This window comes from Zea mays, chromosome 1, assembly GCF_902167145.1.
Source record: "Zea mays cultivar B73 chromosome 1, Zm-B73-REFERENCE-NAM-5.0, whole genome shotgun sequence".
In the NCBI taxonomy this organism is placed as follows: Eukaryota; Viridiplantae; Streptophyta; class Magnoliopsida; order Poales; family Poaceae; genus Zea; species Zea mays.
This window is the reverse complement of record NC_050096.1, coordinates 194589876-194611067: the sequence shown is the minus strand read 5'-3', so window position 1 is coordinate 194611067 and position 21192 is coordinate 194589876. Positions and strand designations below refer to the sequence as shown.

Genomic DNA, 21192 nt, shown 5'->3' with positions numbered 1-21192 from the left:
CAACACTCCTGACAGTCATAACGAAAGATTTGGCCATGACTGCAGCATTGCCACCATACGAAGATACTGTTGCTTCGTAGCTCATCAAAAACTGCTTCGGGTCTGAGTGGCCATCGAATACGGGAAGCTGAGGCGGCTTGTAGGACGGAGGCCAAGGTGTAGCCTGCAGCTCAGCGGACAGAGGAGAAGCATCATCAAAAACAAAATTCCCATGATGGAAATTGTCATACCAGTCATCTTCGTTGGGAAAACCCTCCTGATGAAGGTCTTGGTGCTGAGGCCTTCGGTGTTGCTCATCCTGGGCAAGATGACAAACTTCTTCAGAGGCTTCGTCTATCTGCCTCTGCAGTTCAGCTAGCCTGGCCATCTTTTCTTTCTTCCTCTGTACTTGTTGATGAAGCATCTCCATATTTCTGATTTCTTGATCTATCTCGTCCTCTGGTGGTGTCGGGCTGACAACCTTCCTTTTCTGGCTTCGGGCCTCCCGAAGGGAGACTGTCTCCTGATTGTGGTCCAGTGGTTGCAGAGCTGCAGCCCTAGTCGCTGAAGCTTTCTTCGGCGCCATAACGAAGGTTTATGATCGCCGAAGAGTGGAAGTGAGTTCACCGGAGGTGGGCGCCAATGTTGGGGACTTGTTCTCAAATGCTATGAGTTAAGAACAAGGCAACATAGAAAATGTCAATCGTTAAAGTCCTTCGTCCTTCGAAGCATTATTTCCCTTAGGATATAATGGTTTCCGGACGAAGGTTATGAAAGGCGTACCTTCATAATTTTATTGTGTAATGACGAAGGATGAAATGTAAGGAATATAAAAGCCAACATAAACAATTATGTATTATTATCAGGCATAGACAGAAATATCGTTGAATTACAAGTGTACCTTTAACTGGAAGGAGATGATAGTACAAGCGTGACGCAAAAAGCGAATGCCAAGTCAGCGTGAACAGTACGGGGGTACTGTTCACCTATTTATAGGCGCGGGACACAACCCATACAAAATTACATTCATGCCCTTTACACTTGATAATAATTCTATAGTAATCTGTCGAGGTCTAAATAGCCTTTTCATCTTTAAGTCGGTTTCACTTTTTGCTGCTACGCCGAAGCTTTCCTGCTCACACCTTCGGCGCTGTACCAACCTTCGTATTATTCTGGTCTACTGTGATGCCGACTTGAGTTCGAAGATACCTGTTCACACATTATACTCCAGAAATACTGTTAAATCCTGTTTTTGAGGACCTTCGGAAGCCGAAGGTCCCCAACAATATGTGTGCACTAAAACTTGAGGAGAACTTAGTGTAATATGCAATTAGTGATCTGATTATCTATCAAATTGTATCAATTGATGGTTTTCAATTGATATTTTTCGTACATGATCACTAGTTGTATAATCTGTACTTGTGCAATTTTCATGCTGCCTCTTGTTATCATAAGAAAATGCTAGGTGACATCTAGACTCCAGGTATCAAGATTTATCTTTCAATTAGTATGACAATATTCATTTGATATCTTGGACCTATGTCACAATTATGCCAACAAGAGATTGCAAAATGAACTCTAAATACAACACAAGTGTGGAACACCCCTTTTAAAAGGTAAAACGCAAAGGTACATCACTTATGACACTTCTCCATTACCTTTGTGCCATATAAGGACCCTTTTCATGATAGTGTGTTCAAATCTTGATTAATCATAATTTCTACCCTTTATATTCTTTATATCTTTTTTGGAGATTTATGACAAAGGGGGAGAAATTGTGCGTTAAAGCTTACCTTTAGTCTTATGTAACTAAGTGTAAGAAGACTTTTGAAAAGGGGGGAAATAATTGACAAAAGGGGGAGAATCATAAGTAAAACATAAGATGTAGGAAATTGATGAGTGACGTTTATTTTATGGCTCAGTGCACCCCATGAATAGTATGATATAGTTGTCTCCATACTTTGACCCAAATATGTGCTTTTGCCATTTGAGTACAAAATTGGTATTTTCTGAAATGCACATATTTAGGGGGAGGAAACTATATCATTGGATTCAAAATCTTATTTATCAAATCTTATGTAAGCTTTAAATGTGTTGTCATCAATCACCAAAAAGGGGGAGACTGAAAGTGCATTCATCCCTTTTGTGAGTTTTGGTGATTTGGATGACAACACATTTAAAGGACTAACAAGTTTGGTAAGTGTTGAACAGGAAATTCAGTATGATGAACATACTTGAATAGTGTATAATGACAGTGAACAAAGGTTCAACACAAGGTTAAATAACCAGTGAGACAATGCAAATGGATATAATATGATCTCTATATTGGTTTAAATGTATGGACAAGACCTGAGAAATTACTATGCATAAATATGATCATAATAGAGGTTGAAGTGATTACGAGGATTGGTCAAGCCAAAGTGAATAAGATATGAGGAACCATGAATTGGCTTGACCATATTACTATTAGTCCATATATGAATACTAGGTCAGTGCCCGTGCGTTGCAACGGGGACATATAATATCTCGATAACTTATATATACATATGTGTTATACGATTATGATATGGATGACAATATTCACGAGTCGTCCGTAATGATATCAAAGAGAAACCCAGGCCTGCAACGCACAGGCACTCACCTAATAGTGTATTATATAAAATATAAAAACCTAAATGTCAAACAATATTATTTGCTAATCCATCTTACCTTGTCGAATGCAACGGTGCGGTCAATTTCCTTGTTAGCGATGTCCTGGGCAACGAAGACCTCCCGTCTCTGGTCATTGCAAGTGACACGGCGTTCCTCGTCGCTCAATGGCCTGTGTATGAAGGAATAGGCCATTGAAATCTTAGCTTGCTTAGCAGTCCCGTTCTTGCAATCTACAGGCGTCAAAATCGAATAGTTACAGTACATGATCCAGACCCTAGTCTAAACATATGCAACCAACTACCAAGTGCCTCAATTCACTAACCATTCAATTGGTGCAAAAATCACCCTGTGCAGTGCATAAAGAGACTACTGTGGAAACATATTACCTTTATTAGGCTTGCTAGAAGATTGAGCATACTCATCCTACTGTGTTCCCAGATGATAGGAAGCTGTAGGAAAATGTTAGGATAAACAACATTACAGAAGAATAATTATAAAATGGTCTGGGTCTGCAACAGTAGAAGTGGAACCTAACTCGATGCAAAGGTACCTCATCTGCTTTTGGCCACTTTGTGTCACTAATCTCCAGAGTTAACTCAAAGCAGCCTCCATGTATATAGTTCCAGTCTTGCATACCACCATATATTGGGTACCTGGACCACAAGCAATGATGTTGTTTGATTCAAAGCCAACAAATACACAACCTACGTAGTACCTAGATAAAGGAAATCTCATATGAATTATGAAATATGAACTTGCTATTGTCTGTTTACCAGAATGCTCCATTTGTTATCCCTCCTTCAAATTCTTTGCTCAAAGACATGTTATAGTGAGACCGACTATACACAGATGCCATGTGCTGGAATGTCTTATCATCAGGACATCCGTAGTAGTGTTTGTTGTAAGAAGTAAAATCATTGTTGAGGATGTTACAATGTGAAACAAAGTCATATTGAGCCCTAAAAACCAGTGGTGACAATCAGCAAATCAAAGAAAGCGACCACAAATAGAATTCAGAAATAGGCTTATATTGAGAGAGGGAGACTTGGAGGAGCGGGCGAGATACTGTGTGTGTAAATACGGTTGTCTGTGACAACACAGAATAACTCAAACTCTATATTAATGGTTCACTTCAGCCATAACAGTTCATTAACCAGTTGCTGGCAATACCCCCCTGTCGCCCAACTCAAACTCTTCAAATATTAGTAAAAAACACCACCTAATGAAACCTGAATATTGTAACTTTGTTGCTGCCATAATGAAATTCAGTGTTACCGTGGTGAGAAAAAAGTCGCCACCTAATGATTTGTCTTCGCCATGTACATGTTCTGTTGCTGGTGCAAATTTGCAAAATGATAGATGCCAACAGACCTTATGATACAAAAGTATATCAATATTTGAACATGGAGAAGGAAATATAATATTTTCATTAGGGGGTGAACTGGCCCAGATTAAATAGTTTGGGAGAGCAAAATGAGTCAAAATTTTGTTTAGGTGTCAAGAGGGCAGTGATAGTAAAACAAACCATTTTCATATAAAGAATAAAAATGCAACTAACAGTGGAAAGTGGAAACATCTTATTAGGAAATATTAAGGCCCCTACTTGCAATCCAAACTTCAAATAACCATTAGAACCATGGGAAGATAGTTTTTGGGCAATACTTCATGAGAAGTTTTAGGATGCGTTTGGTTGCAATGATAGGACAGGACGGGACGGGATGGGACGATCCCTCAAATAAGGTTGTTTGGTTCAGGGTCAAGAGTTGGGACATGACTATCCCAGTGTTGTCCCCAGTTATCCCTCAAAATTGGAGGAACGAGAGAGGACGCCAGGGGACATCCTTGTCCTGGCCGTCCCGCAACCAAACACACCCAACACTATTAATTGAGAAACTTGAAATTAAGTAGAAGAAGAAATCACCTTGTGTCTCTAGTTCCATCCCATGGATAGTTGGCAACAAGAGCCCCCTGAAGAACAAAATCAAATAAGAGAAAACTATAGGATCTCATTTCAACAGGATAACTGATATTATAGCTACAGTACGTGAGAACAGTTACCCCATGCAAGCTAGCAGAAGTCGTGAAGTGTTCTTGCTTTACCCAATTCATAATGGCTCTAGTTTCAGGCTGTCTGTAGTCAATATCGTTGTTAACGGGGAAGAACTTCAATTTCGGCTAGTGTCAATTGAATGGCTACAAGAAAAAATGAGTACAAAAAGGGAAGTAGAAGCTTCCATAAGGAAAAGAGGTGTAATGTAAAGAAGTAACTCACTTGGTCAGGAAAATCCCTGTTGAGATCAATATTGTTTGCATTACCATGCCATCTAAGAGCAAACCCATCAGGGTTCATTGTCGGAAGTATATGAAGGTGCATGTTCTCAACAATGAGAGTTGCCTACAAAAATTAGTTCAGCTGCTGACCTTTCCCATATACAGTCAACCATTTTAACAGTTAATGAAAATATGTTGTGTTATACATCATAGTTACATGGAACACAATATCTTAATGTTGAACAATATATTGGAAACTAAGTAAAAACAGCGTCCTTTAGAATTTCATTTCATATTTCAAATAACTTTCACGTGTTATTGTATTTGTAGAAAAAGTATGATATCATCAGAACAACAACTCAATAAAAACAAATGGTAGTTATTGCAAAGCTAAAAATTACAAGAGATTGGCTATTGGTAAACTGCAGGGTGACCAAAGAGCAAGTAACAAAGAGGAATGTTGCTTACCAGTGAATCTTTCAGATAGTTATCACACAGCCAATTTGCAAGATGCATAAGAACCTCTCTTGCAACAGGCTCATCACCATGAACGTTTCCAATGAACTGCATGTGTACAACAACAACAAAGTCTTTTAGTCCCAAGCAAGTTGATGTAGGCTAGAGTTGAAACCCAACAGAAACCACAAATCAAGGTTCAGGCACGTGGATAGTTGTTTTCCATTCGCTCCTATTCAACACTAAATCTTTGGGTATATTACATCCTTTCAAAAATATGTGTTTAGTAACTGCCAATATGGCATTACATGATTGCATGTTTGCCACTGCAGAAATATGTGTTAAGTGTGAGCCTACGCTACTCCGTGCTCGAGATGTGGCATCATGGAAGTTGAATTCAAGAAAATGATGTAAAGGCATTGCATTGCCATTGAACATAACTACCCTTTTAGACAAGGGTTAAACAAAAAAATAGAAGATCGACACAGGAAATCTCCAACCAAGAGTTTATTTCCACTGTCAAAATTACGAAAAAGGAAAGCCGCACTCAATAGCGTTAAGAAAATGTCACCACAAACCTTGAATGCTGGTTCAGATTCCCTTTGCTTGGGCTTGTCTGATATTTCAATCACCCACTACAAGAATAACCAGAAGTGTTCGCCAGTGTGTAAATTTGATACTAAGAAAAACATACAAAAATGTAACCCAATTAAGTTATGTACCAATGGAAAATGATTCACACTCTTTCCAATGCTGATAGCAGGTTTGTGTTATCCCTCAAAGAGAGAAGAAATAAAATGTAAGTGAAGTGTGGACATATGAGAAAACTGGAGGGCACAAAATAAAGAAAGAAGCAGTGCACTTAAAAAATGAGATAATCAAGGACAGTACAGAAGTTGTATAACAAACCAACAGAATAAAGAGATTGAAACCAAATTATTCTGTTACTCAGGAAATGCTTAAAAATGCTAATCATGGCCAATGAACATGGAACATTTCAACAATCTGAAGTAAAACCTACAGTTTTCTCCTCCAAAAACAATCTGAAGTAAAACAGAATTACTACATGTATCCTATGGATATAATTATGTTATAAGTTGGCGCTACATGATTAGTTTTTTTTTCAAAAAGCTACATGTTTCATTTTATCCATTTGTTGTTACCTATCAACATGACTGCATCCAATGTTGTTTCTCTCATGGTTGATAATGATTTTTAAATCCTTTATTTTTCTCGGAAGCGCAGGAAAGCTGCGCGTCATTATATTAAGAAGAAAGTGGTTAAGGTCCATGCCGGCCGTTACAAGATAAAACCACTTACGGTGGCCAAAAACAAGAATACAAAAAATGGGGTCATACCTCATACGACTAAACAAATAATGACGACCACATCGCTACTAAGGGGACCCTACAACCCTGGAGCCGGAGCCATAAGGAGAGACATGCTCTTAGCTCCAGCCTCCAGCCATCTCCCAAAGCTCCTTCTCCGCTCTCGCTCTCATGACGATGCTGCCCATGCTGGGCCTTTGTCTGTCAAAGACGCAGTCGCTCCTGATCTTATATTACTACGGTACTACCCACCAATGACACAGTCATTTACATGTCCTTAAAAACTGATGGTCTTAAAAGTTTGTTTAGAAGCTCCAAATGTAATTATCACAGAAGTAAAACATTATACATCGTGTACCTGTACACCCTGGAGATATTGGAACAACGACTTCCAAAGGCATGTACAGCGGTCTCAAGCTCAGTGTTGCTCATATATCCACGGACCATTTCTTCTCTAAATGTATTTCAAAATCATACACAACATAGTCAACCAATAACATCATCAGACTAAGACACACATTGTTTTCATTTTATACATCAAAAAACTTAAAAGTTTTAATTCTAAACATACGTGATCCGAGGCTTATCTTCAAGAAGTTTACGTGAAAATGGCTCGTGGGCTCCATCATCTGCACAGGGCGGACAAACAAAATTACAGATAAGTAAGTAACTCCATAATGAAAATAGGCATGTATAAGCAAAATTGCAGAAACATACATCAATTTATTATGAAATATGAGTAATCAAACAGATAGACGCTGAGGTTAGCCAAGAACTCAAGATAAGAATAACTTGATCAGATTAGAGAAGGGCATGGGTATGAATCTGTTTTGGATGGAGCATGGACAAAATAAGCCACTACAAAACTCCAGCTTAATGATTCATCAAGCCATTACAAAAATGGTACCATTATTTTAATAAGCTAAATGCATGATGGGCTGTAGTCTTCAACAGTCAACACACGCATCAAGTATTGAAGAAATTCTAGCTCATCCCTGGCATCACCCAGGGCCGGACCTGGAGGGGGGCAACTGGAGCGGCCGCACCGGGCCCCCGATTTTGGAAGGGCCCTTCAAGTAGTGTACATGTATATATAGTCTTAGGTATTAGGTCTGACCTGCTAAAGTTACAATGGTCCTATTTTTCAATTATTTAACTTACTAAAATTGTGTCTAGAATTTTAATCGTTGTGCTGCCACCGCCTTGGTTTCGTCCGTCTGGCTGGCCGACGATCGACATCGGCCTGACGACCTGTTGCTGGCCACCGGCCTCGTGCCCTGAAAGACTAATGTCTTCTATGGAGATTTTTTAATATGTTCGGCAAATAGATTCGTATCCAAATATTTCAATCACTTATCGAATATTATTTACTGTGCATGTGACGTGACTGTGGCATCGACTAAGATAAGCTTTTCAAAGTTAAAATTGTTGAAGAACTATTTAAGGTCAACGATGTCTCAAGATCGTCTCAACGAATTAGCTACTTTATGTATTGAGAAAAATTATTAGACGAGGTTGATAATAACACTATTATCAATGACTTTGCATCAAGAAATGTTAGAATTTTTTTGAAGTAATATGTACAAAGATTTGAAGTTATTTTGATATATTATAGACTTTTATCTTTCAAAATTTTGCTTATGTACTTAGAAGAAAGTAAAAAATATATATACAGTTTTAAAGGGCCCCAATTTTTTGTTTTGCCCCGGGTCCATAAAACCTCAGGACCGGCCCTGCATCACCTCAATCAGCAATCCAAGGCACCAGACAATTCCATCTCTTATTTGAATCTGTGAATCCCTTCTTCGATTTGATTACGTCCGGTCTGCTTTGGCCCAGTAGTTCCGTATTACATCTTACTATATCATGCTTTACTATCTGTGTTTGTGTGTTGTGTATCCGACTGATGTAAATTGGTTGTTTATTATTGAGAATGATCATTTGGATTGCACGAACAGTTATCTGTTTATTTCTTGTTGTTCTATTTTTTGTTTGTATGCATGTTTTATTTGGTTCCCCTCTGCAAACCTTCCAATTTGGCTTCCATAGAAATAATTTGGTTTGTTTTTTTCTATCTGATATGAGAATTGAGTGTTCCATAGCCTATAAACACTCGATTCTGTTATCTATCCAGTTTCGAGTGTTTTAAAGCCATCTGACAGACGGGTGTAAGATGCTTTTGAAACACTCGAGTTGAGAGTAGAGAAAGTAAAAAAATCCCTATAGACCCCCACCAGACAAGCTGCCGGATGCGCAGTGCTCGAGTCTCCCAAGTGGGACACCCACACCACCGCTTCACACTGATTGGGGATGGTTATGAGTTCCAACCGCACCATCACGCCCCCCATTGCAATGCATATCCAACCCCGACATCACAGACACAGAGGGAAAGAGGAGGGAGAGAAACCTGACGGATCGTGGCCGGTGTCCTCCTTGATGGCCTCGCCATGGTCGGCTAAGCATGGTGCCAGATCTATGGAGCCGATGAGCACCACCTCGAAGAGGCGCAGAAGGTGACCACCGTGGGCGCCGTGCCCGTCGGCATCCTAGGCGAGGATTCACAAGCTGTCGTGAAATTCTCATCGCCCCTTCCTTCCTTCCTTCCAGCTCCTCGCCAAATCGCCGAGACGCCGACTACCTCGCGCTCCCATAGATTTGGTAGAATATGTGTCGGTGGCCTCGGACGTGCAGTGGTAGAGGCTTCTGCGGTGGCGGCGACGGAGGAGAAGGGGGAGCGAGCAGTGTCCGCCGGCGCGGTGTCTGTGTGCTGGGGCTCGGGTTCCGAGGAACCCTAGCCGCCGCGCGATGGCGTCTTACAGGCCGTACGCACCGCCGCCTCCGCAGGGCGGCTACCCGCCGCAGATGAATCCGTACACGCCGCCGCCACCGCAGGCGCCCTAAACAGGATGCCGGCGCCGCCCTACCACGCTGGGCCCCCGCCCCCGCCGCCACCCGGTCCGCCGCCACCTCACCAACCGCAGTTAAATTTCGGTCCCGGGCCTCCGCAACAGCATCTGCGACGGCTTCGGGGCGCAATGGCTTCGGGGCTGGTGGGCAGGATGGAGGAGTGGGACTGTTGTGTGGGATCGGACGGTTTAGATCAGAGAAGGATAGAACAGACGGTTGAGATTGTCTAACGGCAGAACGCAAGGAGGCAGGCTACCCTTGTGTTCTTAATAAGTAGTATAGATATGAGAATCAAACCAGAGCTTGATTGATCTTAGTAGTTATATCTAGATGACATTCAAGCAAGGTTCACAATATTGAAGAAATGATTCTCAATGGATGCTCAATAGGATGTGACTCATGAATGGCTTGATAGGGTGAAGATAGCAAGGAAAGGGCTTCGAGGAACTAAGCGAAGGTGAAGGCCAAGCGACGGCTTGTAGACCGAGGAACTAACCCTATTTCCCTTTCAATCTCTCCTTTTTGGTGATTGATGCCAACACAAACCAAAGCAGATATGGTGTGCAGAGATGTAACTAGTTTGCAATTGAGATAGATGTGCAATGGTTACTTGGAATGAAACCAATGAAAGATTTTAAACATATTAATAAGAGTGAATGGTTTGCCTTTCTTTTATTTAATATTTTGGACCACATTTTCACCACATGTTTGTTTTTGCAATTCTTTTGGAAAATCTTTTCAAAATCTTTTGCAAATAATGAAAGGTATAGGAATAAGATTGCAAAAAGCATTTCTAAGATTTGAAATTCCTCCCCCTGTTTCAAATGCTTTTCCTTTGACTATATAAAAGCTCCCCTGAATAAATTCTCCTCTTAGCTTTCAAGAGGGTTTTTGAGATAAATACCAATTTGAAATTTTATTTTCACATATCAATTGAAAATTAGATACTAATTGAAAAATACAACAATTGAAAATTTTGTTTTGAAATTTTTTGAAATGGTGGTGCGGTCCTTTTGCTTTGGGCTTAATATTTTCTCCCCCTTTGGCATTAAGCATCAAAAACGGAGAACTTGAGAGCCCTATGCATTTTTCTCCCCTTTTGGGGCCTAATATTTTATCCCAAATGGTAAAATTAATACGAGTGCAGATTCATACCAATGAGAGTTGTAGGAGTAATGACAAAGGGTTAATGATATCGTCAGAGTTGGAGTGGAAGCCTTGTCTTTGTCGAATACTCCTTTTCCCTTTCAATCTACGACTAAGTATAGAGATACACTTGAAAGCACATTAGTCGTAGTCTTGGCACAAGAAGAATAAGAAATATGCATTTGTACCAAATGAAAGAGACATGATCAAAGGTATATGCATGAGCTATGTGTGCAATGCTTCAATCAAAGTTTCGAGAATCAAGTATATTTAGCTCATTCCTAAGTTTGCTAGAGGTTTTCTCATCTAGTGGCTTGGTAAATATATCGGCTATTGGTTGTGGGTGCTCACATAAGCTATTTCGATATCCCCCTTTTGTTGATGATCTCGCAAAAAGTGATACCGGATGTCTATGTGCTTAGTGCGGCTGTGTTCAACAGGATTATCCGCCATGCGGATTGCACTCTCATTATCACATAGGAGAGGGACTTTGCTCAATTTGTAGCCATAGTCCCTAAGTGTTTGCCTCATCCAAAGTAATTGCGCACAACAATGGCCTGCGGCAATGTACTAGGTTTCGACGGTGGAAGGAGCTACAGAATTTTGTTTCTTTGAAGCCCATGACACCAGGGATCTTCCCAGAAACTGATAAGTCCCTGATGTGCTCTTTCTATCTATTTTACATCCGGTATAATTGGCATCAGAATACCCAATTCGATCAAAGGTAGATCCTTTGGGGTACCAAAACCCAAACTTAGGAGTGTAAACTAAATATCTCATGATCCTTTTCACGGCCCTAAGGTGAACTTCCTTAGGATTTGCCTGGAACCTTGCACACATGCATACAGAAAGCATAATATCCAGTTGAGATGCACATAAGTAGAGTAAAGAACCTATCATCGACCGGTATACCTTTTGATCTACGGACTTACCTCCCGTGTCGAGGTCGAGATGCCCATTAGTTCCCATGGGTGTCTTGAGTGGTTTGTCATTCTTCATCCCAAACTTCTTAAGTATGTCTTGAATGTATTTAGTTTAGCTGATGAGGGTGCCATCTTGGAGTTGCTTGATTTGAAATCCAAGAAAATACTTCAACTCCCCCATCATAGACATCTTGAATTTTTGTATCATGATCCTACTAAACTCTTCACAAGTTGACTTGTTAGTAGACCCAAATATAATATCATCAACATAAATTTGGCATATAAACAAGTATTTTGCAACAATTTTATTAAAGAGAGTATGATCGGCTTTTCCGACTTTGAAGCCATTAGTGATAAGAAAGTCTCGCAGACATTCATACCATGCTCTTGGGGCTTGCTTGAGCCCATAAAGTGCCTTTGAGAGTTTATACACATGGTCAGAGTACTCACTATCTTCAAAGCCGGGAGGTTGCTCAACATAGACCTCTTCCTTGATAGGGCCATTGAGGAAGGCACTTTTCACGTCCATTTGATAAAGCTTAAAGCCATGGTAAGTAGCATAGGCAAGTAAAATATGAATTGACACAAGCCTAGCTACGAGTGCATAAGTTTCATCAAAGTCCAAACCTTCGACTTGTGAATACCCCTTTGCCACAAGTCGGGCTTTGTTCCTTGTCACCACACCATTCTCATCTTGCTTGTCGCGGAATACTGAAAGGGAAATGTGCCCTTGGGCCATTTCTAAGTATTTTAGTGATTGAGTGCCAACACAAGTGGACTTATGTTAATCTATGCGAAGTGATGGACAAAGTGCAAATCAAGTAAAAAGGTATGTTTCTAAGACTTAGTACATTGTTTTGGAAACTAATGTATTGTGTCTAAGTGCTGGAAACAGGAGAAATCAAGTTGGAAAAGAGATGGCTTTGTTCAGCCAAAGGCAGCTCGGTCTGGGTGCACCAGACTGTCCGGTGGTGCACTGGACAGTGTCCGGTGCGCCAGGCCGATGGCTGTCAAATGGCTGCTCTCGGGAAGCAATTAACGGCGTACGGCTATAAATCACCGGACTGTCCGGTGGTGCACCGGACTGTCCGGTGAGCCAACAGTCGGCCGGGCCAACGGTCGGCCGCATAATCCGCATGCGACGCGTGGCAAGAGCCAACGGTCAGGAGGGGCACCGGACTGTCCGGTGCGCACCGGACAGTGTCCGGTGCGCCAACGGCTCCAAAGCGCCAGCGGTCGGCTTCGCCAAAGAAGGAAAGAAATCCGCACCGGACAGTGTCCGGTGGTGCACCAGACTGTCCGGTGCGCCAGACGACAGAAGGCAAGAATTGCCTTCTTGAAATGCTCTCAACGGCTCCTAGCTGCCTTGGGGCTATAAAAGGGACCCCTAGGCGCATGGAGGAGAAAACCAAGCATTCCTTGAGCATTGTTGATCACTCACACTTCATTCTTGCGCACTTGTTCGACATTCTTAGTGATTTGAGCTCTGTTCTAGTGAGAACCTTGAGATATTGTCTTGAGCTCAAGTCTTGATCTTGTGTGTGCGTATTTGCTGTGGATTTGAGTGTGTTGCTTCCCTCCCTTACTCTTGTGCTTCATATTGATTCTTATTGTAAGGGCGAGAGACTCCAAGTTGTGGAGATTCCTCGCAAACGGGAAAAGAACAAAGTAAAGAAGAACACTGTGGTATTCAAGTTGATCACTGGATCACTTGAGAGGAGTTGAGTGCAACTCTCGTCCGTTGGGACGCCACAACGTGGAGTAGGCAAGTTTTGTACTTGGCCGAACCACGAGATAAATCCTAGTGTCTCTTGTGCTTGTCTTTATTGTGTCCATTGTGATTCACAAGAGCTCTCATCTCTACTCACTTGATTTCAGTGTTCTAACTCTTAATCAAGTTTGTGGTGTTAAGTTTTAAGTTTTACAGGATCACCTATTCACCCCCCCCTCTAGGTGCTCTCAAATACCCACTTGGTACCTACAACATTTTGATTAGGACGTGGAACTAAATGCCATACCTCATTCCTTGTGAAGTTGTTAAGCTCCTCTTGCATAGCCACCACCCAATCCAGATCTCTTAATGCATCCTCTATCCTGTATGGCTCAATAGAAGACACAAAAGAGTAATGTTCACAAAAATGTGCAACTCGAGATCTAGTGGTTACCCCCTTGTGAATATCACCAAGAATGGAGTTGACGGGGTGATCTCTTTGAATTGCTTGATGGACTCTTGGGTGTGGAGGTCTTTGATCCCTTATTTCTTGATCATCTTCCTTATCTTCATTATCTTCATCTCCCCCTTGATCAATGTCCTCCTCTTGAGGTGGCTCATCTTCTTGATCTTCATCTTCATCAACTTGAGCCTGATCCTCATCTTAGGTAGGTGGAGATGCTTGCATGGAAGATGATGGCTGATCTTCTGCTTGTGTGGGCTCCTCGGATTCTTTTGTACACACATCACCAATGGACATGTTCCTTAGTGCGACGCATGGAGCCTCTTCATCATCTAATTCATCAAGATCGACTTGCTCCACTTGGGAGCCATTAGTCTCATCAAACACAATTTCAACAAGAAACTTCAACTAGTCCAGTAGATTTGTTGAAGACTCTATATGCCCTTGTGTTTGAGTCATAACCTAATAAAAAGCCTTTTACTGCTTTAGCAGCAAATTTAGAACTTCTAACTCTTTTAATAAGAATAAAGCATTTTCTCCCAAAGACTCTAAAATATGAAACATTCGGCTCTTTACTAGTGAAAAATTCATATGTTGTCTTCTTGAGGATTCAGTGAAGATATAATTGGTTGATGGAGTAGCAGGCGGTGTTAATCGCCTCAGCCCAAAATCGGTCCAGTGTCTTATACTCATCAAGCATGGTCCTTGTCATGTCCAATAGAGTTCTATTCTTGCTCTCCACTACACCATTTTGTTGAGGTGTGTAGGGAGAAGAGAACTCATGCTTGATGCCCTCCTCCTCAAGAAATCCTTCAATTTGAGAGTTCTTGAACTCCGTCCCATTGTCGCTTCTTATCTTTTTGATTCTTAATTCGAACTCATTTCGAGCCTGTTTTAAGAATCTCTTTAAAGTCTCTTGGGTTTTGAGATTTTTCCTGCAAAAAGAATACCCAAGTGAAGCGAGAATAATCATCCACAATAACTAGACAGTACTTACTCCCGTCGATGCTTATGCAAGCGATCGGGCCGGATAGATCCATGTGGGGTAGCTCGAGCGGTCTGTCAGTCGTCATTATGTTTTTGTGTGGATGATGGACTCCAACTTGCTTTCCTACTTGACATGCACTACAAACCCTGTCTTTCTCAAAATGAACATCGGTTAGTCCTAAAATGTGCTCTCCCTTTAAAAGTTTGTGGAGATTCTTCATCCCAACATGGGCAAGTCGGCGATGCTAGATCCAACCCATGTTAGTCTTAGCAATTAAGCAAGTGTCTAGTTCAGCTTGGTTATCATTAAAATCAACTAAGTATAGCTAACCATCTAGCACTCACTTAAATGCTATTGAATCATCATTTCTTCTAAAGACAGTAACACCTACATCAGTAAATAGACAGTTGTAGCCCATTTTGCATAATTGAGAAACAGAAAGCAAATTGTAGTCTAATGAATCTACAAGAAAAACATTGGAAATAGAATGGTCAGGAGATATAGCTATTTTACCTAAACCTTTGACCAAACCTTGATTTTCATCCCCGAATGTGATAGCTCGTGAGGATCTTTGTTTTTCTCATAAGAGGATAACATCATTTTCTCCCCAGTCATGTGGTTTGTGCACCAGCTATCAATTATCCAACTTGAACCACCGGATGCATAAACCTACAAAACAAATTTAGGCCTTGTTCTTAGGTATCCAAACAGTCTTGGGTCCTTTCACATTAGAAACAAGCACCTTGGGTACCCAAACACAAGTCTTTGGACTCTTGTGTTTGCCCCCAACATATTTGGCAACTACTTTGCCTGATTTGTTAGTTAAAACATAGGAAGCATAAAACGTCTTAAATGAAACATTATGCTCATTTGATGCATTAGTAATTTGATTTTTAGGCATGTTAGTATGAGTGGTATGTCTAGAGCTAGAAGCCTCATTTTTATACATGAATGCATGATGATAAATAGAATGAGGTTTCCTAGCATTAATTCTCCTAATTTTATGCTCAGGATAGTTTGCAGGATATAAAATGTAGCCTTCACTATCCTGAACCATGGGAGCCTTACCCTTTACAAAGTTAGACAATTTCTTAGGGGCATTAAGTTTGGTGTTGTTTTGGTTCCCGTGTTGGAAACCAATTCCATCCTTAATGTCAGGGCGTCTCCCATTATAGAGCATGCTTCTAACAAATTTAAACTTTTCATTTTTAAGTTCATGCTTGGCAATTTTAGCATTTAATGTAGCTATGTGATCATTTTGTTGTCTAATCATGGCAAGGTGATCATCAATAGCTTCAACATTAATATCTCTACATCTAGTACAAATGGTAACATTTTCAACAGTAGATGTAGATGCTTTGAAATTATTTAATTCTACTATCTTAGCATTTAATTTGGCATTCTCATTTTTAAGACAGGAAATAGAATCATTGCAAACATTTAATTCTTCAATCTTAGACACTAAGTTATCATTTTCAGTTCTAATACTAGAAATTGAATCATGGCATATGCTAAAATCATTAGATAAGTTTTCACATTTTCTACTTCCTCAGCATAAGTATTTTTCAACTTAACAAATTTCTTGTTTCCTTAACGAGCAAGTCTTTTTGGCATTCCAAGATGTCATCCTTCTCGTTAATGGTTTCAATTAATTCATTTAATTTTTTCTTTTGTTCCATGCTAAGGTTGGCAAAGAGAGAAAGTAAATCATCCTCATTATCGCTAGAGCTACCCTCATCACTAGATGTAGTATATTTGGGGTTGGCTCTAGAGTGTACCTTCTTCCTCTTGCCGTCCTTAGCCATGAGACACTTGTGGCCGACGTTGGGGAAGAGGAGACCTTTGTTGATGGCGATGTTGGCGGCGTCCTCGTCGTCGGAGGAGTCGGTGGAGCTCTCGTCGGAGTCCCATTCTCGGCACATGTGCGCATCGCCACCCTTCTTCTTGTAGTGTCTCTTCTTATCCTTCTTCTTCCCTTTCTTGTCTTCGTCCCTGTCACTTTCACTAGAAATTGGACATTTAGCTATGAAATGACCGAACTTACCACACCGGTAGCACACCCTCTTGGAGCAGGGCTTGTAATCTCCCCCTCCTTTGCTTGAGGATTTGGCGGAAGCTCTTGATGATGAGTGCCATCTCCTCATTATTGAGCTTGGAGGCGTCGATTGGAAGCCTACTTGGTGTAGACTCCTCCTTCTTTTCTTCCGTCGCTTTGAATGCGATGGGTTGCACCTATGGTGTAGAGGTGGCGCTTTGCTCCAAGTTGACGATGTGTTTGGAGTCTTTGATCATTAGTTCAAAGCTCACAAACTTGCCAATAATCTCCTCGGGAGACATTAGTTTGTATCTAAAATCCCTACATATTAATTGTACTTGAGTAAGATTACGAAAAACAAGGGATCTTAGAATAACCTTGACCATTTCATGGTCATCCCATTTGGTGCTCCTGAGGTTGCGCACTTGGTTCACCATGGTCTTGAGCCGATTGTACATGGCTTGTAGCTCTTCCCCTTTGAAAGGGAAATAGGGTTTAACCTTTTCCTATAAATAATTTTGGTGGTTGAATGCCCAACACAAATAATTGGACTAACTAGTTTGCTCTAGATTATATATTCTACATGTGCTAAAGGTTCAACACAAACCAATAAAAGATCAAGTTAGGGTTCAAAAGAAAGGAGCAAAAGAAACCGAAGAGAACCCTGGTCTGGCGCACCGGACTGTCCGGTGTGCCACCGGACAGTGTTCGGTGCCTAGGGTTGTACGACTTCAAACTTGCCACCTTCGGGTTTCAGCACCGCCGCTCCGCTATAATTCACCGGACTATCTGGTGCACCAGTAGAGCAACGGCTAGGCAGCGCAACGGTCGACTCCAACGGTCGCCTGCAACGTGAACAGTGAAGAACAATGCGCGCAGAAGTCAGAGCAGCCGCCAGAGGCGCACCGGACAGTGCACAGTACCTGTCCGGTGCCACCAGACAACAAAGCTCCAACGGTCGAAACCGTCAGAACCCTAACGGTTGGGTGACGTGGCTGGCACACCGGACAGTGTCCGGTGGCTCACCGGACTGTCCGGTGCGCCCATCGACAACAGCCTTCCCCAACGGTTGAGTTGGCGGTTGGGGGCTATAAATACCCCCAACCACCTCCACTCCAACCATCCAAGCATTCACTACTCCTCATTCAATACAAGAGCAAAATACAACACTCCAAGACACAAATCAAATCATCTGATCCAATCGAAGTCCACAATTCAACTCTAGTATTTTAGGACTCGTGAGAAGATCGTCTTGTGTTCTTTGTTGCTCTTGTTGCTTGGTTGGCTTTCTTCTTTCTCTCATTCTTACTCTCAAAGCCTTGTAAGCGAAGCAAGAGACACCAATTGTGTGGTGGTCCTTGCGGGATCTAAGTGACCCAGAAAATCAAGGAAGAAAGCTCACTCGGTCTAAGTGACCGTTTGAGAGAGGGAAAGGGTTGAAAAAGACCTGGTCTTTGTGACCACCTCAACGAGGACTAGGTTCTTTAAAACCGAACCTCGGTAAAACAAATCACTGTGTCATCCGCTTTATTTCCTTGGTTGATTTGTTTTCCCCTCTCTCCCGAAATTGGAATTTATTCTAACGCTAACCCCGGCTTGAAGTGTGCTTAAAGTTTGTAAATTTCAGTTTCCGCCTATCCACCCCCCTCTAGGCATCTTTCAATTGGTATCAAAGTCCGGTGCTTCATTAGAGTTAAACAACTCGAAGTGATGTCAGGAGATCACGCCAAGAGGGAGATGGAAACGACCACAAACCACGGGAAGGCTCCATCAAGGGAGTTTGACGCCAAAGGAAGGGAGGAATCACCTCCCCGCGTCAAGTCGCACTGGAGTGACGACAAGAAGAAGAAAATGAAGAAAGTGGTCTACTACGAGACCGACTCTTCATCGCCCTCCACCTCCGGCTCCGACGCACCGTCCGTCTCTTCTAAGCGCCATGAGCGCAAGAAGTTTAGTAAGATCCCCCTATGCTATCCCCGCATTTCAAAACGCACTCCTTTACTTTCCGTCCCATTAGGCAAACCACCGGTTTTTTACGGTGAAGATTATTGTATGTGGAGTTATAAAATGAGGCATCGTCTAACCTCACTCCACGCAAGTATATGGGATATTGTTGAGTTTGGGTCGCAGGTACCATCCATAGGGGATGAAGGATATGATTCAGACGAAGTCGCCCAAATCCGGCACTTTGACACCCAAGCCACCACTATACTCCTCGCCTCTCTATGTCGAGAGGAGTATAATAAGGTGCAAGGGCTAAAAAGTGCCAAAGAGATTTGGGATGTACTAAAGACCGCACATGAAGGGGATGAGGTGACCAAGATCACCAAGCGGGAGACGATCGAGGGGGATCTCGATCGATTCATCCTCAACCAAGGGGAGGAGCCACAAGCAATGTACAACCGACTCAAGACCTTGGTGAACCAATTGCGCAACCTCGGGAGCACAAAATGGGATGACCATGAAATGGTCAAGGTTATTCTTAGATCACTCATATTTCGCAATCCTACTCAAGTTCAATTAATACGTGGTGATCCTAGATATAAGCTAATGTCTCCCGAGGAGGTTATAGGGAAGTTTGTGAGCTTTGAGTTGATGATCAAAGGCTCCAAACAAATCGTCGAGCAAGGCGGCACCTTCACACCCGAGGTGCAACCCATCGCATTCAAAGCGACATAGGAAAAGAAAGAAGAGTCTACATCAAGTAGGCTCCCCATCGACGCCTCCAAGCTCGACAACGAGGAAATGACGCTCATCATCAAGAGCTTCCGCCAAATCCTCAAACAAAGGAGGGGGAAGGACTACAAACCCCGCTCCAAGAGGGTGTGCTACAAGTGTGGTAAGCCCGGTCACTTTATTGCAAAATGTCCTATGTCTAGTGATAGTGACAGGGGCGATGACAAGAGGGGAAAGAAGAAGGAGAAGAAGAGAAAGTACAAGAAGAAGGGTGGCGATGCCCACGTTTGTCGGGAATTGGACTCCGATGAGAGCTCCACCGACTCCTCCTCCGATGAGGATGCCGCCAACATCGTCATCAACAAGGGTCTTCTCTTCCCCAACGTCGGCCACAAGTGCCTCATGGCAAAGGACGGCAAAACGAAGAAGGTAAAATCTGGAGCCTCCACTAAATACACGACATCTAGTGATGAGGGTAGCTCTAGTGAAGATGAGGATAATTTACTTACCCTTTTTGCCAACCTTAACATGCATCAAAAAGAAAAATTGAATGAATTGATAGGTGATATTCATGAGAAGGATGAACTCTTGGATAGCCAAGAGGAATTCCTTATTAAGGAAAATAAAAAGCATGTTAAGATAAAGAATGCTTATGCTCAGGAAGTAGAGAAGAATGAAAATTTGACTAAGGAGCTTAGCATTTGCCATGACACCATTTCCAACCTTAGAAATGAGAACGGTAATTTATTTGCTAAGGTTGAAGTCAAATGTTTGTCATGATTTAATTGTCAATCTTAAAAATGATAATGCTAGTTTGATTGCTAAGATTGATAAATTGAATGAATTAATTTCTAGCCTTAAAATTGAAAATGCTAATTTAATTTCAAAGGCTAAAGAATTGAATGTTTGCAATATTTCTATTTCCAATCTTAGAGATGAAAATGCCATGTTACATGCTAAGATTGATGAATTAAATGCTTGCAAACCATCTACATCTAGTGTTGATCATGTCACTATTTGTACTAGATGTAGAGACATTAATGTTGATGCTATTCATGACCACCTAGCTTTAATTAAACAACAAAATGATCATATAGCACAACTAACTAGTAAAATTAATGAGCATGAGATAGAAAATGAAAATTTTAAATTTGCTAGGAGCATGCTCTATAATGGGAGACGCCCCGACATTAAGGATGGCATTGGTTTCCAATAGGGAAGAAATGTCAAAATTAATGCCCCCAAAAGATTGTCTGACTTTGTAAAAGGCAAGGCTCCCATGGCTCAGAATAATGAGGGTTACATTTTATATCCTACTGGTTATCCTGAGCACAAGATTAGGAGAATTCATGCTAAGAAATCTCATTTTGTTTCTCATCATGCTTTTATGTATAAGAATGAGGCTTCTAGCACTAGGCATCCTACTCATGTTAAAATGCCTAAAAAGAAAACTCCTACTACATCAAATGAACCTAATGTTTCATTTAAGACTTTTGATGCATCTTATGTTTTAACTAACAAATCCGGCAAAATAGTTGCCAAATATGTTGGGGGCAAACACAAGGGCTCTAAGACTTGTGTTTGGGTACCCAAGGTGCTTGTTTCTAATGTGAAAGGACCCAAGACCGTTTGGGTACCTAACAACAAGGACTAAATT

The 21192-nt window shown here is 41.5% G+C and overlaps 1 protein-coding gene across 35 annotated transcripts; it reads right to left on the bottom strand.

Annotated features, from left to right (window-relative positions):
* Positions 1-803: 803 nt before the first annotated feature.
* LOC100278138 (uncharacterized) lies at positions 804-9768 on the bottom strand. Of its 35 annotated transcripts, none has more exons than XR_004855422.1 (14): positions 9094-9761; positions 7258-7315; positions 7045-7140; positions 5937-6037; positions 5371-5466; positions 4904-5026; positions 4690-4824; positions 4553-4599; positions 3907-4002; positions 3405-3590; positions 3182-3284; positions 3018-3080; positions 2689-2861; positions 804-1188 (listed from the first exon to the last, which is right to left on the bottom strand). XR_004855422.1 is itself a non-coding variant. In XM_035964198.1 (14 exons), the coding sequence occupies exons 7-13, from the start codon at positions 4692-4694 to the stop codon at positions 2793-2795; spliced, it is 546 nt and encodes a 181-aa protein (XP_035820091.1). In that variant the 5' UTR covers positions 4695-4824; positions 4904-5026; positions 5371-5466; positions 5937-6037; positions 7045-7140; positions 7258-7315; positions 9094-9761; the 3' UTR covers positions 804-1188; positions 2689-2792. The 35 variants fall into 35 exon arrangements, 15 of the variants coding, with proteins under 15 accessions (XP_035820091.1, XP_035820094.1, XP_033915486.1 ...); XR_004855427.1 differs by adding an exon at positions 6081-6134 and having other exon boundaries at positions 2689-2800; positions 3405-4002; positions 4690-4762; positions 5937-5993; positions 9094-9754; XM_035964198.1 differs by having other exon boundaries at positions 3930-4002.
* Between the last annotated feature and the right edge of the window lie 11424 nt (positions 9769-21192).

Bases quoted from the DNA above. Each gene is read 5' to 3' on its own strand.
- LOC100278138 (XM_034059591.2), bottom strand. From the start codon at position 9,135: ATGGCGAGGCCATCAAGGAGGACACCGGCCACGATCCGTCAG. The intron at 7,316-9,093 runs GTTTCTCTCCCT...CGCCCTGTGCAG, and splicing joins CACCGGCCACGATCCGTCAG to ATGATGGAGCCCACGAGCCA. The intron at 4,807-4,903 runs GTGAGTTACTTC...AATTGACACTAG, and splicing joins ACAGGGATTTTCCTGACCAA to CCGAAATTGAAGTTCTTCCC.